We start from the raw sequence: 13,292 nt of genomic DNA on the forward strand, positions 1-13,292 counted from the left end.
AAGGGGAGGAACAAGGGCTGGGGGAAGGCTCTGATGTGGGATAAGGGGACAGCACTGTCCTGGAGCAGGGGATATGGCAGGAGAATGTTTGGAGCAGTGAGGGAGAGACTGGAAAAAACTGACCAAAAGTGGCCAAGTTTCAATGCAGACACAATCTGGGTGACACCACCTGCCAGGAGCTGGCCAGAGCTGAGCTCCCCCTGCCCAGGATTTCTCAGAGCAGCCAGGCTTTCACTGCAGGGAGAAAGAAAAAGGGGAGATGTCAAACAAGTGGGTATTTTTCTCTTTTCCAGCACCAAATTGTTCTGTCGGGAGAAACAGAACCCTTTGCATCCTGTCTCAACACAGGCAATGATGGACAGTCCTCAGGCAGTCTGATGCAAGGAGACAAGGCAGAACTATGCGAGGTCTTTTCTGTTTAATTCCAAATTTCACTTGGTTTCTGCTTTTCAGGGCTCTCTGAGCCAGCAGCCTGTGCCCAGGGCCATCCGTGCTGGGTGTCCCTGGGTGTCCCCAGGCAGCTCCTCCTACACTGAGCCAGGCTTCACTTCACCTCGGAGCTGAACATCAGGAAACCATACAAACTCCCTTTCCTCCTACCCCTCATTCATAAATTTAATAAAATAATAATAATAATAATAATAATAACAATAATAATAATAATTAAAACAAAGGCTTATTGGAGCTGTTTCTGCTCAACTTTCCACAGTCTCTTTTCATGTCACTCTCTGTAATCAGATTTTTCAAGAAATACTGTGAGAAAAAAAGAATAATAATAATAATTATTATTATTATTAGAATAATAAAAAGCATCTGGAACCAGCTCAGAAGATTTCTAATGCTTTTCAGCTTGACTGACTTGGAGTGCATTGACCACACCATTTATATTTTCTTCAGGTACCTGCAAGAAAACAAAAAGAAAGGTCATGGTCAGCAAAAGGGTTGACAAGGGAAAGAGAGGCAGGAGACAAAGGCAGACCAGTCCCACGGAGCCAGACACTTTGCTGTTTTTTACACCTGAAGTTCACTGAGAAAAGGCTCCAGGGACAAGGACACCCCTGTTCACCCATGGGAACCCAGAGCAAAGGCTGTAAGTGGGATGCAGAGGGTTTGCTGCTGTGGGAAGCCAATTATTTTGGAGTTTCTCTTTCTCTCTGCTCTTCCTGTGCCCTCCTTTCCCTTCCTTTTTGCTGGTGAAGCATTTGCAGGCCAGGAGCTCACTCCAGCTGCCTGTGCTGATGGGTTTGTGTGGCTGCCAAGGGCTCCATGGGGTTCTCAGGGCAGGTTTGGGACTGTAAGTGTGGGTGGGAAGGCCCTGGTGGGTGACAGGAGAGCACACCCATCAAAAGAGGAAGAGAGCCACCAGTCTGTTTGTGGTGCTTTCTCATCCAGCCTTGTGAGGAGATTTAACCATGGAAGTCTGTGTTATTCATGGTGTTTTTTCATGCTTACTGCAAGAAAAACCTCTTGTAACAGAAGATGCAAAAAAATCTCAGAGTGACTGTCACTGGCAGAAAAGAACATCAAAAGTAAAGTTACATCTGGCAGAAAAAGTGTGTCTGAACTCTACATAAACTCCAAGACACTGGCAGATCTTGAAAAATTGAAAGAGGACTGAGGGAAAGATAAATTATCTGTAAGTTTCTGCAAGAAGCCAATATAATTCACAGCAAGTAAACTGAAGAAGGAACTGTCTGTTCTACAAGGTATTCAAGGCCAAGAGTACAATACCTGAATTCACTGGACACTATCAAGAGCTCAGACAGTGGAAATACAACTGGTTGTGTCTTTCTGTGAGGCTTTTAACAAAACTGAGGAAAAAGCCCATGAGAAATAACAACAAAAATCTTCAATTTTCCAACAGGAAGATGGAATAACAGCAGTCAACTCTGATGATGTGTGAACAGAAGTCATTTGGAAAGGAAGAAAATAATCTTAAAACAAGCATACAGCAAACTCTTCTGGTTTAGAAGGAAAACCCCAGGACACCTCCACCATAGGGAACAGGACTTTGAGCCAGGACTCTCCACTGCCTCCCCTTCCTCATTTCTCCCAGTACACTGAACACTGCAGTGCAAGAAGCTGTTTGACTCTTTTCCTCTTTGGCCAGCTGGCTGTGACCTGCACAGACCCATCTCCTCCAGCAAACACAGTGCTCCTTCATTCCCTGCAAAATGCCTGACCCCCTTAACAGCACAGAAATTCTATCAGTCACCCCACAAATGTTTTGTCAGGGTTTTCTCCAGGACAGATGTGCCAACAGTTTGGATTTGTAGGACCCATCCTGGTTTGCCACCGGTGGGGGAGTCCTGTCCCTCCCTGCCTTGGAAATGGGCCCTGTCCCAGGGCAGCTGCTGCTCTGTGCTCACTGCTCAGGCAGATCAAACACTGACCATGAAGGCAAAGCTCCAAATTACATCCCAGACACAGCTCCAGCCTCTTCAGAAGCAAAATGCTGGTGAAAGAGAGCAAGACACCCGTGAAGATGAGGCAGCAAGAGCAGAGTACCTGGAAAGGCAACTCTTCTTCCTTGCTCTCTCTAGAGGGAGCTGGCAACCAAGACTCCCTCCAGCCTGACCCTGCAGCACCCAGGGGACACCTGGGGGCTCCCATCTCAACATCATCTCCCAAAGGGATTCCATCTCAAACACAAGTCCTGATTACCAGGGCAAACATCTACAGCTACAGCATGGCAGGAAGACCTGAGTATTACACCCAGGTCAAATAAAAATTAAGTAACAAAAAACAGCTTGAGATGTGCAGGAGGAAAAAAGAGCAGATCAAAGGGAACAACACATTTTTAGACAGTACTCTAAATTGTTGACAACAGGTAAAGAACTACCTTAATTAAAGAAAGGGAGAATTTAGAGGAAGGGTTCAACATACACTTAGTCCTTGAGAAATGTCACTAGAAGTCAAGGTATCTGGGTAGCAAAGTTAGGGAAAACATGACAAAATCTAGATTAGGGTCTTGGCCAACAAAACCACCCTAAGAGGCAACAAACATCCAGCCCAGCCAGCACAACCAGAGCAAAGTCAGGCAAAAAATGCACCTTCCAAAGGCTGGACAACTAGAACAGCACTGTCCAGGTGAAAAGGCTTTTAAAACCATACATAAAAAAAACCCCAGGAATAAGCAAAGAAAAACACTGAAACACTGCTTTGAGTAAGGAAGACCTGCAGAGCTGCATGGCCCCCCCTGACACCCTGCCAGCTGCTGGGAGCAGGACCTGTGGGGCCTGTAGGCAGCAGGATGAGGCACTCTGAGAAGGTGGAGCTGCTGCAGAGCAATTGTGTGGTGTAAGTTTTCAGCTACATATCTATTTTAGCTGATAGGGCTGAGCTCTCCAGATATGGCTTGACATGTAGAAGCACTCTGCACCCTGTGCTCTGCACAAAAAGTGCACACCTGGGGCCACACAATGGGCAGAAATGTGTGGCAAAGCTAACAGTATTGATTTTTAAATGGTGTTTTATTAGCTTATCTTATCAGCACAGTTAATATTAAAAAATATAAGACCAACATATATAACACTCTGACCTTTACTATCTGAAATAATATTTACTTTTACTCTTTACACACATGACCTATCAGCTGTGAATGGTTCACACCAACTGTGAAAAAACAAAGTAATTATAGAACCCCCAAACCTGCTTTGATCTCACTAGAGCTTTTACAGGTCAAAGGCAGGACTTGAATAGTGAATTTGCAAGTGATCGAAAGAGATGTATAATGCAATAAAGGGCATATTTAAGGAAAAAAAAAAAAGAATAGTTTAAAGTAGCTGACTCCCTCCTTCAGGATCAGGGAAATGGGTTCCAAGGCAAATGCCATCCCATTTGTGGCTACAGGCATTGCATTTTCCTTTTCTAGAGAAACCCCTCATTTTTGAGGGTGTCTTCTTTGCAAAGGAAGAGCTAGAAAGTAAAATATCCATCAGTATAAAAAAAAAGAAAGAGAGAACTCTCCAAGGATGGCAAGAGTTTCGTGTTGATGACTGTGCTGCAACTGCTCATGGGCACTCATGAGAACAAGCATGGGAACAACCTTATCTCCTTCAAAATCACCTTTTCCTGCTGTGCTGGCAATTACTGCTTGTTTCTCAAAAGCCAGGAAGATGCAGGGACAGCAGAGCTAATAGATGGGTCTCAGAAAGCAAAGGTTAGGACAATGCAGACACCAAGAGATGAAGGCAGGGGTCTGCTACTGTCCAAAAAGTTCCCAACACACAAAGGCACCTGTGGTGACCCACCCTAAGGGAAGGAAGCACCTAAGGAAGCACCATCCCCCTAAGGGTGAGTTGTCACAGCACTGTCCTGAGAGCCTGGAGCCTGCAATTATTTTTGGAAGCAAATGGAAATGTGGCTGTTTCTAATAGAAGATGCAGATGCAGTGGAAGAAGGTTGTGAAGTGTCCATCACTGCATTTAAAGACTGAGAACAACACTCACTAACACAGCTTTGCCTTGGGTAGGGCCAGGCTTGGCTCAGGAGCCTCTCAGCCAGGGCAGGGACAGCCAGGAGGCTGAAGGCAGGAGTTTGCTGGGCTACACTGCAGCAAAGGCACTCCAACGAGCTATCCAGATGAGAAGTGACATTCTCATAATGTTTTCTCCTCAGGAGATCTCCCCTACTCCAAAGAAGCTGTGTTCATACTCACCAAGGCGTGATCAAACTTAAAAGTACTGATGTAGTAGGCTGGGATGTCGGCTGCAGCCAAAGGCTCAGAAATCTGAGCGACAATTCCACATTCATCTGTGGGGAGATAAAAAATAAAACATGCTCTGGAGGGGCTTGCAAAAGTCTCAGAGCTCACCAGTTTCATGCCCACATATGGAGAAGTTTGTCTTCACAAACTCCAACCAGAAGGAATCTCTGTAATAAAACATATTCTTTCTCACAGAATCTAGCTTTTGGGCCACAACAACACACTGAGCATTTAGTGTTATTACCTTCTTTTTGCTACAGAGAAATGCACATTCTCTAAAGGCACAAAACAATCAGAACTGGAATGACTCAGAGGTCCAAAGAAAGGTGCTGAACAATGTTCAACAAGAAAGCAAAAACTCAGCCCCATTTATCCTTAACATCCATTTTTCTCTGTTACTGAACATTTGGCCCTGCAACTCTGAAAGAGGAGATGCTGACCCATTAGGCAGCCTGGACACATGGTTCCTAGGCTGCAGCCCAGCATAGCCCCTGAAACAGGATTTCACACCAATTTCACCACAGAATCGTCATTGTTAAAGAACTGAAGTGGACCTTAAAGATCCTTTAATCCCAAGCCCCATGCCATGGGAGGGACACCTCCCACTGGAGCAGGCTGCTCAAAGCCTCATCCAACCTAGCTTTGAGCACTGCCAGGTTGGGACATCCACAGCCTCCCTGGGATACCTGTGCCAGAGTCTCACCACCTCACAGGGAAGAATTTCTTCCTAATACCTGACCTGAATTTCCCCTCTTTTACTGGGTACCCATTCCCCCTTGTCCTGTCACTCCAGTTCCTGATGCAAAGTCCCTCTCTGGCTTCCCTGGAGCCCCTTCAGGCCCTGGAGGTGCTGGGAGGTTTCCACACAACCTTCTCTTCTCCAGGCTGAACAGCCCCAGCTCTCTCAGCCCGTCCATGGGGGAGGTGCTCCAGTCCTCCCATCGACTTCATGGCCCCCTCTGGACCTGCTCCAACAGTTCCATGTTCTTATGCTGGAGACACATTAAAAAAAGCAGAATTCCTCCTTCACCCTGCTGACCATGCTCCTTTGGATGCAGCCATCTGGGCTATCTGCTTGGCCTTCTGAGCTTTAAATGAAATTTAAATGGCTCATCTGTCTTGTTTGTTGCAGATCACTGTTTTCAGATGAAACCTGGAGTTTTATTGATTCAAATTTGACATTTGAACTTGATTTTAAATTAACAAATATTTAGGGGCCTGGGCAATGTCCTGATGTGCTATCAATGACATATGCTATTTCTACATATTTTCCTCAAAGATGTATAAAGAGAAGGTAAAATGAAAACTTCCTTCTTGCTACTTTTGATGGTCTGGTGTAGAAGTTGCAATTAAATACAAATTTACCCCAATGTTTTTCAAAAATGTCCTTGAAGCTTTTATTTTATAATTGGTTCAGAGCCCACAGGAAGGAGCCACTGCATTTCCTGAAGATCAGGCCTCTGTTGCATCATTCAGATCAGACCCTTAAAATTCCAGGGGACACAGAAATAACAAGAACACTCCTGCAGACATGAAGCATTTGCTCTGTGCTACTTAGGACCAATATTCTTTTGAGTAGAGAAAACATGTGCAGGACTAGATGTGAAACACGTCTGTGAACAAGACCTCCACTTGGACTGCCATAAATCTATAAAAAGTCCACTAGAATCCATGTGTAAAAGCAAAGAATCACAGAATTACTCAAGCACTGCACTGGGGTATGACACTGCTTTTTAACCACTGATTTCAGCAATCTATAATGAATTCCCATGCCACCTTTTAGTCCAGATTTTCTCTTTAACCAAACCCAAAGTCCAGCAGAGGAATGCAATATAGCTGAACTGTTGAGCACTTCCAGGAGTATATTCAGAGTCAAATGTAATAGGAGTGAGGCTTCTATTTGAAAATCTCAGCTCACAAAGTCATGTTAAGCTGCTGGCTCTTAAAAAGCATCAGCCTCAGATGGATTTTTCCACACTCCTTGAAGGCCCTGAGGTGACTGCCTGCCTGCCTGCACACCAACTGATCCTCCAAATGTTACTCACCAAATCCAAGAGGCTGCCCACCAATCCGCACCATCTTCCAGAGCTCACCAGATGCACTTGTAAACAACAAATTATTAGGAAATCTGTAAAAAAAAAAAAAGGAACACCAAACATAGCAATTAAAACACAGCAGTGTGTCAGATTCTGCCTGTGGGGGATCTGCTCTTCCTGCATCCTTGAGATGTTTGAAGCCAAAAATAATGGGGCAGTAGCTTGGGCAAACTGGGAAAACTCAAGGCAGGTGGGGCAGATGCACCTGCCTGATCCTCCAGGTATCCTATGGCAGATCAGCATCTCCTGGAGGTGGGCACAGGTACCCAGAGAGGCACAGGAAAAAATTTGCAAGCAACAGGCTGTGTCCCAGCTTTGCAAATGAAACTGTGAAGGTTTGATTTGAGCTGCATTTGGGAACAGCCAGGGATGGAATATGTTTCCATGCCTGCTCTCAGGAACGTGAACAGTAATCACTGGTTTTGTGTCTGAGCACCACCAGTGCTTTTTTCCATCCCAGCCTGGGAGGTGCCTGGGACCACTGCAGAGGTCTCTATTTCTTAGTAAGGGGAAGCTTCTCTCGAGGCTAAGAGAGTTGCCAAGTGAAGCAGGCAGCCTGTGAGAGAGAAGATTTGGCTCCCCACATTTCTCACCCTCCAGGCTGAAGCTCCATTCCTCTGGCTCCTCTTAAGACAGACAAAGGTTTACTCCAATAAGGTCAAAGAAACTTTCAGGAGGGCAATTTATTACTTTGAAAAACAAGTCCCTGGAGCAGGGGATTCCCCCCCAAGAACCAAACCCAAATTGCTCTGTATATCAAAAGCAAATCTAATACTGCTGAGTATTAGATCTATCTAATAGATCTAATCATCCCTCTAGCCTCCAGACCTCAGAGCCTCCCATGCTGCACAGCTGCAGAAGCACAGACACACACACACACAGAGGCTGACTGCTCACCAGCTGGCTCCTTCCCTGCTAGACAAACAAGTCATGGGCTCCCACTGCACACTGATGGCTTGGGACATTTTCATCATAACAAGACTCTGAACCAAGCCCATCCATGTGTAAAAGCAAAGCAGGAGGACAGCATCACTGACATCCTCACCCTGATATTGGCTTTTATCCTTTTCCAACCAAGGAAAACATCGAACACCTACACTAGGTTTTTCTTTAAGGTTTTGCTCTTACAAGCACAGCTTGTATGAGCAACAGAATAAAAGTGCAAAAATCACTTTGCTCCAGTATTCCTCTTTTGAAAGTGAGCTAACCCTACATCACATTGATTTGTGATTTCACTGAGGGCTTGGACAGACCAGTCCAAAATTTAGACACTGGAACTAAAATGCCAGATTTTACTCAGTAAAGTGACAGGGTGTACAGGCCCATGACACCCCTACAAGACAATCCAAATAATTAACATGGAGGAGTCTAAACTGCTGCCTGCTCCTTTGATAACAGCCCTTTTTTATGGTCTGGGTTACCATATTACCATACCATCTAAGAGCAAAACTCACCTCTGCTGTGTCTGGACATCCATGACCAGGGAGATGTAACCCTCAATGAGAGAAAAGGAGAAAAAGCGAATGTGTCCCGAGTCTTCGTTGCCCACCACTGAGTCTTTTACTCTGAAGAAACAAAAGAGAACTACATTAACTGTGGCTAGAAGAGCACAAAAAAGGGGTTTTAAAGCAGATACAGCCAGTGGAACCAGAAATGTTCTTACATTGACTTAGGGAAGTGAAACTGAGTTTTGTTGTATTATACTGATTTGATTTTTTTTTTTTTTTATTTTGCAGGTGGAAAACTATCCAGTTCCCACAACTGACAAAAGTCTCCATCCCTGCCTCGAGGTCTCCTCACAAGAAACTGTGGGCCAGGAGCCATGGGCACCAAGGGGCAGCAATCCAGCCAGCTGTACATGCTCTGGCACACTGACCACATGGCTCTGCTCACCCTCACTCAGAAAAAGCTCAGCTTTCCAAAGCCAGCAGATGTCTTTGGGCACCCTCAAACACCTGTTTGGCTTCCACCTGTGAGGACAACCCTCCTGAGCCTGTGAAACCTCCCTCCCTCCCTCTGTGCAGAGCGCTGGAGCAGCACAAGGCCACAGCAGATCCCTGGCATGCCAGAGGAGCAATCTGTGCCTCCAAACATTGGGCACACCTCTCCTGGAAACCCATCTCCCTGCAGGACCTACCCATTGGAGTAAAACATGACATCCATGAGGAGTGTAGCAACAGTGGGAAGGGTATCTGGATCCAGGCTGGTGACACAGAACATGTTACTTGGGCTGGAAAGAGGATGAATGACAGGCCTCTGAACTGAAAGAGACACACACAGACACACACAGAGCTATGAAGCCACGTCTGCAGCAAGTTTCTGTCCCATCAGCCGTGTTATCCATGCCCTGGCAATGGTTACAGAGCAAGCTGACAGTATTTGTAAGGCAGTGCCTCCTTGCTGAAGCCTTGCTGACTCTCAGGCAGGGAATGAGGGGCCTGTGGATAATCTGCTCCTCTGCTGGTCTCCCTAAAGTGGTGTTAATCTGCATTCCCTGCCCAGCTCTCTGCTCTGAGGGGCTTTCAGGCCATTGGGTGCATCCACATGACATGAGGGGCAAGCTAAAGGAGGGCCAAGAGAAACTGGAAAGTGGCAAAAAAAAGCAGGCTTCCACCATTAAAAGGCAGGGCTATGGAAGGCTGTGGTTGCTGGCAGTCCATCCAGTTCTCCCTCACTTCTGAGGACCTATTTTGCCATAATATCTTGAAAAATTAAAAACCAGCTGCCATGCAGCAGTTTGCCTAAGAGATTGCAGCCAGTGGCTGAGAAGCAGCCAGCATTTAGGGCATGCAACCTAATAGAGCAACACAGCATTTGGGTATGCAACCAATAGAGCAACACAGCAAACTGTGCACTAGTGCATTATCAACATGTATTTCACTGTGCCCTTTCTTGATGCTTTTTTTTCTTTAAGACTCATTTTCTTCAACAAGGTGATTGTTAGCTCTTGAGTGATGAAACTGAGTGGCACTTCATAATAATTGATCCCTGCTTTGTCTGGTTATGGACAAAAAATTACACACATGTCTCTGTAGGTAAGCATATGTATGTAAGTTTTTCCTTTTCCTGATTGTGCCCTTTGGTTTGATACTTGCTCCTTTAGCCTGCAAACATCCTAAGGTTCTGTACAGCCCTGGGATCATTGTGGCCTTGATCCTCACTGGCACTGAAGTGTGAAAGTTGAAAAACAATCTTCTCTGTGCATCACTGCATTACTTAAACAAGCTTTTAGAGAAGCCATTTTCCTTTGGAATGTTGAAGCATGGAAATATGGGCTACAGACAACATTATTTTTGTAACTGCAACGAACTGTACTTTAACCTTCTGTCCTACCAAAGGCATGTCTTCTCTAGAAAAACTAGCATTAGAAGGCCAAAATTACTAGCATTGCTCAGAAATTTAAAATCCTTGGGTACACTCAGTGAGGCTTGTAAGATTAAAATGTTACAACATGATAAATATTCACCCAAATGTTGAAGGAAGCCAGGAGGCAGAACTTCCACCCCATGTGTCAGGGAGACCAAACCCCCAGCAAGCTGAGCCTGTGCTGGTCCTTACCTAGTTTTGGTTTAACAAATCCATTTGTTACCCCAAAGTCATCGGCAGCCACTGTCTCCCCATTCACCACTCTGAGGATGGTGAACTCGGCAGCCAGCGTGTGCATCACGAAGGGCAGGTCTCGCTCACGCACCTGAAGGGGACAACAGGGTTATTTGGTGATGCTATTATGGTATTCTCCAGATATCTTATTTTATGGTATGATCTGGATATGCACCAGAAATGACAGAACACTGCAGTGGAGGGCACACACTTTTAGTGCACAGCAAAGTGGACACGACTCCTGGTTGAGGCAGTGGATAGTTACCATTCAGGTGTATCTTAAGAGAAGCACACTTGGTGATATCACTGTGGGTATCAGTAGGATTAAGCAGCAGAGTGCTTTCATGACTGTAAAAAGAATGTGGAGATTTCTAAGTGGGAAATGCTTCTTTTCCAGCATTCCTGCAACAGCTCAGCACTGCCTGTTCTTCAGTCTTGTTTCCTCAGGAAATAAGGCTATGCCTTGTGTGCATGCACACACATGTGTGTGAGACAGAAAGACAGTTTGGCTGTCTATAACCAAAACATCTTTGGAGCCTCTTGGCCATCACCAGCCACCCTGACAGCAGACACTATGTTCCTCTAACTTTCAGAAAACCAGTGTCTGAGCCATGGTGGGAAGTGCTACCAGTATCTCCATTTCAGGAGAGACTGTTATGTGGACTCAGCACTCAGACACCAGACAACCCGTGATAACAAATGCTTAATCCCAAAGCTCCTGAGATGTCAGAGGGCCTAACTACAGAGGAACAGAGCTCTGGGGAAAGCAGACTCTGGTACTTCTGCCACTCCCAGACAACTTGTTCCCAGAATTGCCCAGCTGAACTTTCCTCTGGTGCAAGAACTCTGCCTGGTCCCCTCATGTCCTCTTACCAGGATGAAGTCCGTCTGATAGGTGGAGAGCATAAACACTGAGATGTTTTGGTCAGCTAGGGGTGCTATGACTGACTTGGCAATTTTGGTCACTCCGATGGGCTGGGAGCTGGAGAAACCACCCCCACCAGACACCACGTTGAGGGCAAGCCATGTTGCATCAGCCACGCTCAAGTGTTCCGAGGAAGGAAGCTCTGCAGAGACAGAAGGGGAGGACAGAGGTTTGATTTAGAGGCAGAGAGAGCCAGGTCCACCATGTGCCATTATGTGCTTAGCACGGACCTCAGTGCAAGGAGTGAGATGAGTCCCCTTATTCCAACCTCCTGGGCTTCCCATGTGGCTCCACAGGTTCATACTGTGACTCTCCTTCATGTACTGATGACATCACTTTCCATGGCAGCATCCACACAGATTATCAAGGACAACACAGGGAACTGCAGGGACTCAGCAATTCACTTGGATGCCAGTGAACAATTCTGTTGAGCTTCCCAAGGGGAAACAGCCAGTGGTGGTTGTGTGGTTACAAAAGGAGAGTGCCAGTGTGGGTCTAAACAAACTGTGTATTCTACTCCCCTCGACATCATTCCTGACAAACTGCTCATTACAGGTCGCTTGCAGGAGCTGCCCATCCCACACCTGACACCCCAGGCTACAAGCTGGGTGTTAAATTAGATAAGGCAGAAGAAGCAAACCCTTCGAGGCAGGGTAGTGTCTCTTCTTCACACCAATGACTCAGCTGTGATAACTCCCCTTTGGGGAAGCACCAGCACAGTCACACCCATCCTGAAGGGGGAATCTCTGCTAATGGGCCATAATGGGCACCATCAGAACAGGGGCTGGAGCTCCCCAAAATATCCTGACTCACATTATTACATCATTCCACTGTGAAACTCCCCCCTGTGGGAGGTACTGAGCATTTCTGCCTGAACCTGAGCCTATAAAATCTCAACATCACCACTATCACTGGATGGATCCAGAAGAGGAACAGAACTTCCACAGGACCATGGCTTTTGACTGCAACAATCATCTGACAGTGATGGTTGTTGCAGTCAAACTGTGATGAGCACCCTGACCAACAGAGTGTCAGGCTGTACTCTTTGTGCCAGTCTTCTGTGTATAATTGCATTTATTGCAATCTTTCTATTAAATTGTAACTCCAACCTGAAATCTCTCTCAAGATAATTCTATGGGGATTCTCCAGATGGTTCACTTTCAAAGCAGTACAGTAGTCTTGGACTTTAATCTCTATCATACAATTTCTCCAAACATTTTACTCAAGTTGTTATGGCCTTTTTTGTTTCTGTTTTCCCACTCTATCTAAATACAAATTTTGTACTCCTGGACTAGAGATGGAGGCTGACAGAGCACCCTGGGCACTATCCCTAGTCTTTGAAGACGCAGGCCAGGCATCCTGTGCATCTGTGGGCTCCTGCCTCCACCTATAAAGCAGCTCTGCAAGGGATGGATGGTGTAACACATATACTAGGGATTACAAAGTAAGAACATACTAAGGTAATACAAATTACTTTGGAAATGGAAAACACTAAGAATGATCCCATTCCACTTGCTTCTAATCTGTTGTGGTTAAATAGTTCAAAATCTGCAGCTAAACCATCTAATACAAATTATTAACTGTTTTAAAAAAACCTTAATGTATTAACAGCCCAGAAAACCAGATGCAGACTCTGGAATGAAGACATACACAACTCTAGGATTCTCTGGATTTTTGATTTTTCTTTGGCAAATTACAGAAACAAACAGTTCAGATCCAGACTAACAAATGCATAATCCCAGCTAAATCTACTTGGTGTAAGGAACCTGATCTTAGATGCAGATACAGCCAGCAAGGACACAGCAGATGTGCCAGGGGAGGTCTACACACTCAGCTCCGAGGTGAGATGCAGCCCAGGTCTCAGGGTCTGGGTGTTGGGATGATCCCAAGATTCTAAAAGTTCTTGTTTCCCAGCCAAAGAAGGAGTCAGGATGTGTAGGATCAGCTTCTCCAGGTTGTTTAT

At 45.6% G+C, this 13,292-nt stretch overlaps 1 protein-coding gene across 8 annotated transcripts in view; it reads right to left on the reverse strand.

The window, feature by feature from the left end:
* Nucleotides 1-399: 399 nt before the first annotated feature.
* CASTOR2 (cytosolic arginine sensor for mTORC1 subunit 2) overlaps nucleotides 400-13,292 on the reverse strand; it is a 117,386-nt gene continuing 104,493 nt past the window's right edge. For all 8 annotated transcript variants that reach the window (XM_077787479.2, XM_085557615.1, XM_085557618.1 and 5 more), the window contains 7 exons: nucleotides 11,278-11,471; nucleotides 10,363-10,495; nucleotides 8,942-9,065; nucleotides 8,259-8,369; nucleotides 6,754-6,836; nucleotides 4,661-4,755; nucleotides 400-901 (listed from right to left, as the gene is read on the reverse strand). In XM_077787479.2, the coding sequence (XP_077643605.1) occupies nucleotides 836-901; nucleotides 4,661-4,755; nucleotides 6,754-6,836; nucleotides 8,259-8,369; nucleotides 8,942-9,065; nucleotides 10,363-10,495; nucleotides 11,278-11,471 (806 nt within the window). In that variant the 3' untranslated portion in view covers nucleotides 400-835. The remainder of the gene's footprint in view (nucleotides 902-4,660; nucleotides 4,756-6,753; nucleotides 6,837-8,258; nucleotides 8,370-8,941; nucleotides 9,066-10,362; nucleotides 10,496-11,277; nucleotides 11,472-13,292) is intronic.

The sequence above is a fragment of the Lonchura striata genome, chromosome 19, assembly GCF_050655825.1.
Source record: "Lonchura striata isolate lonStrDom1 chromosome 19, ASM5065582v1, whole genome shotgun sequence".
Taxonomy (NCBI): domain Eukaryota; kingdom Metazoa; phylum Chordata; class Aves; order Passeriformes; family Estrildidae; genus Lonchura; species Lonchura striata.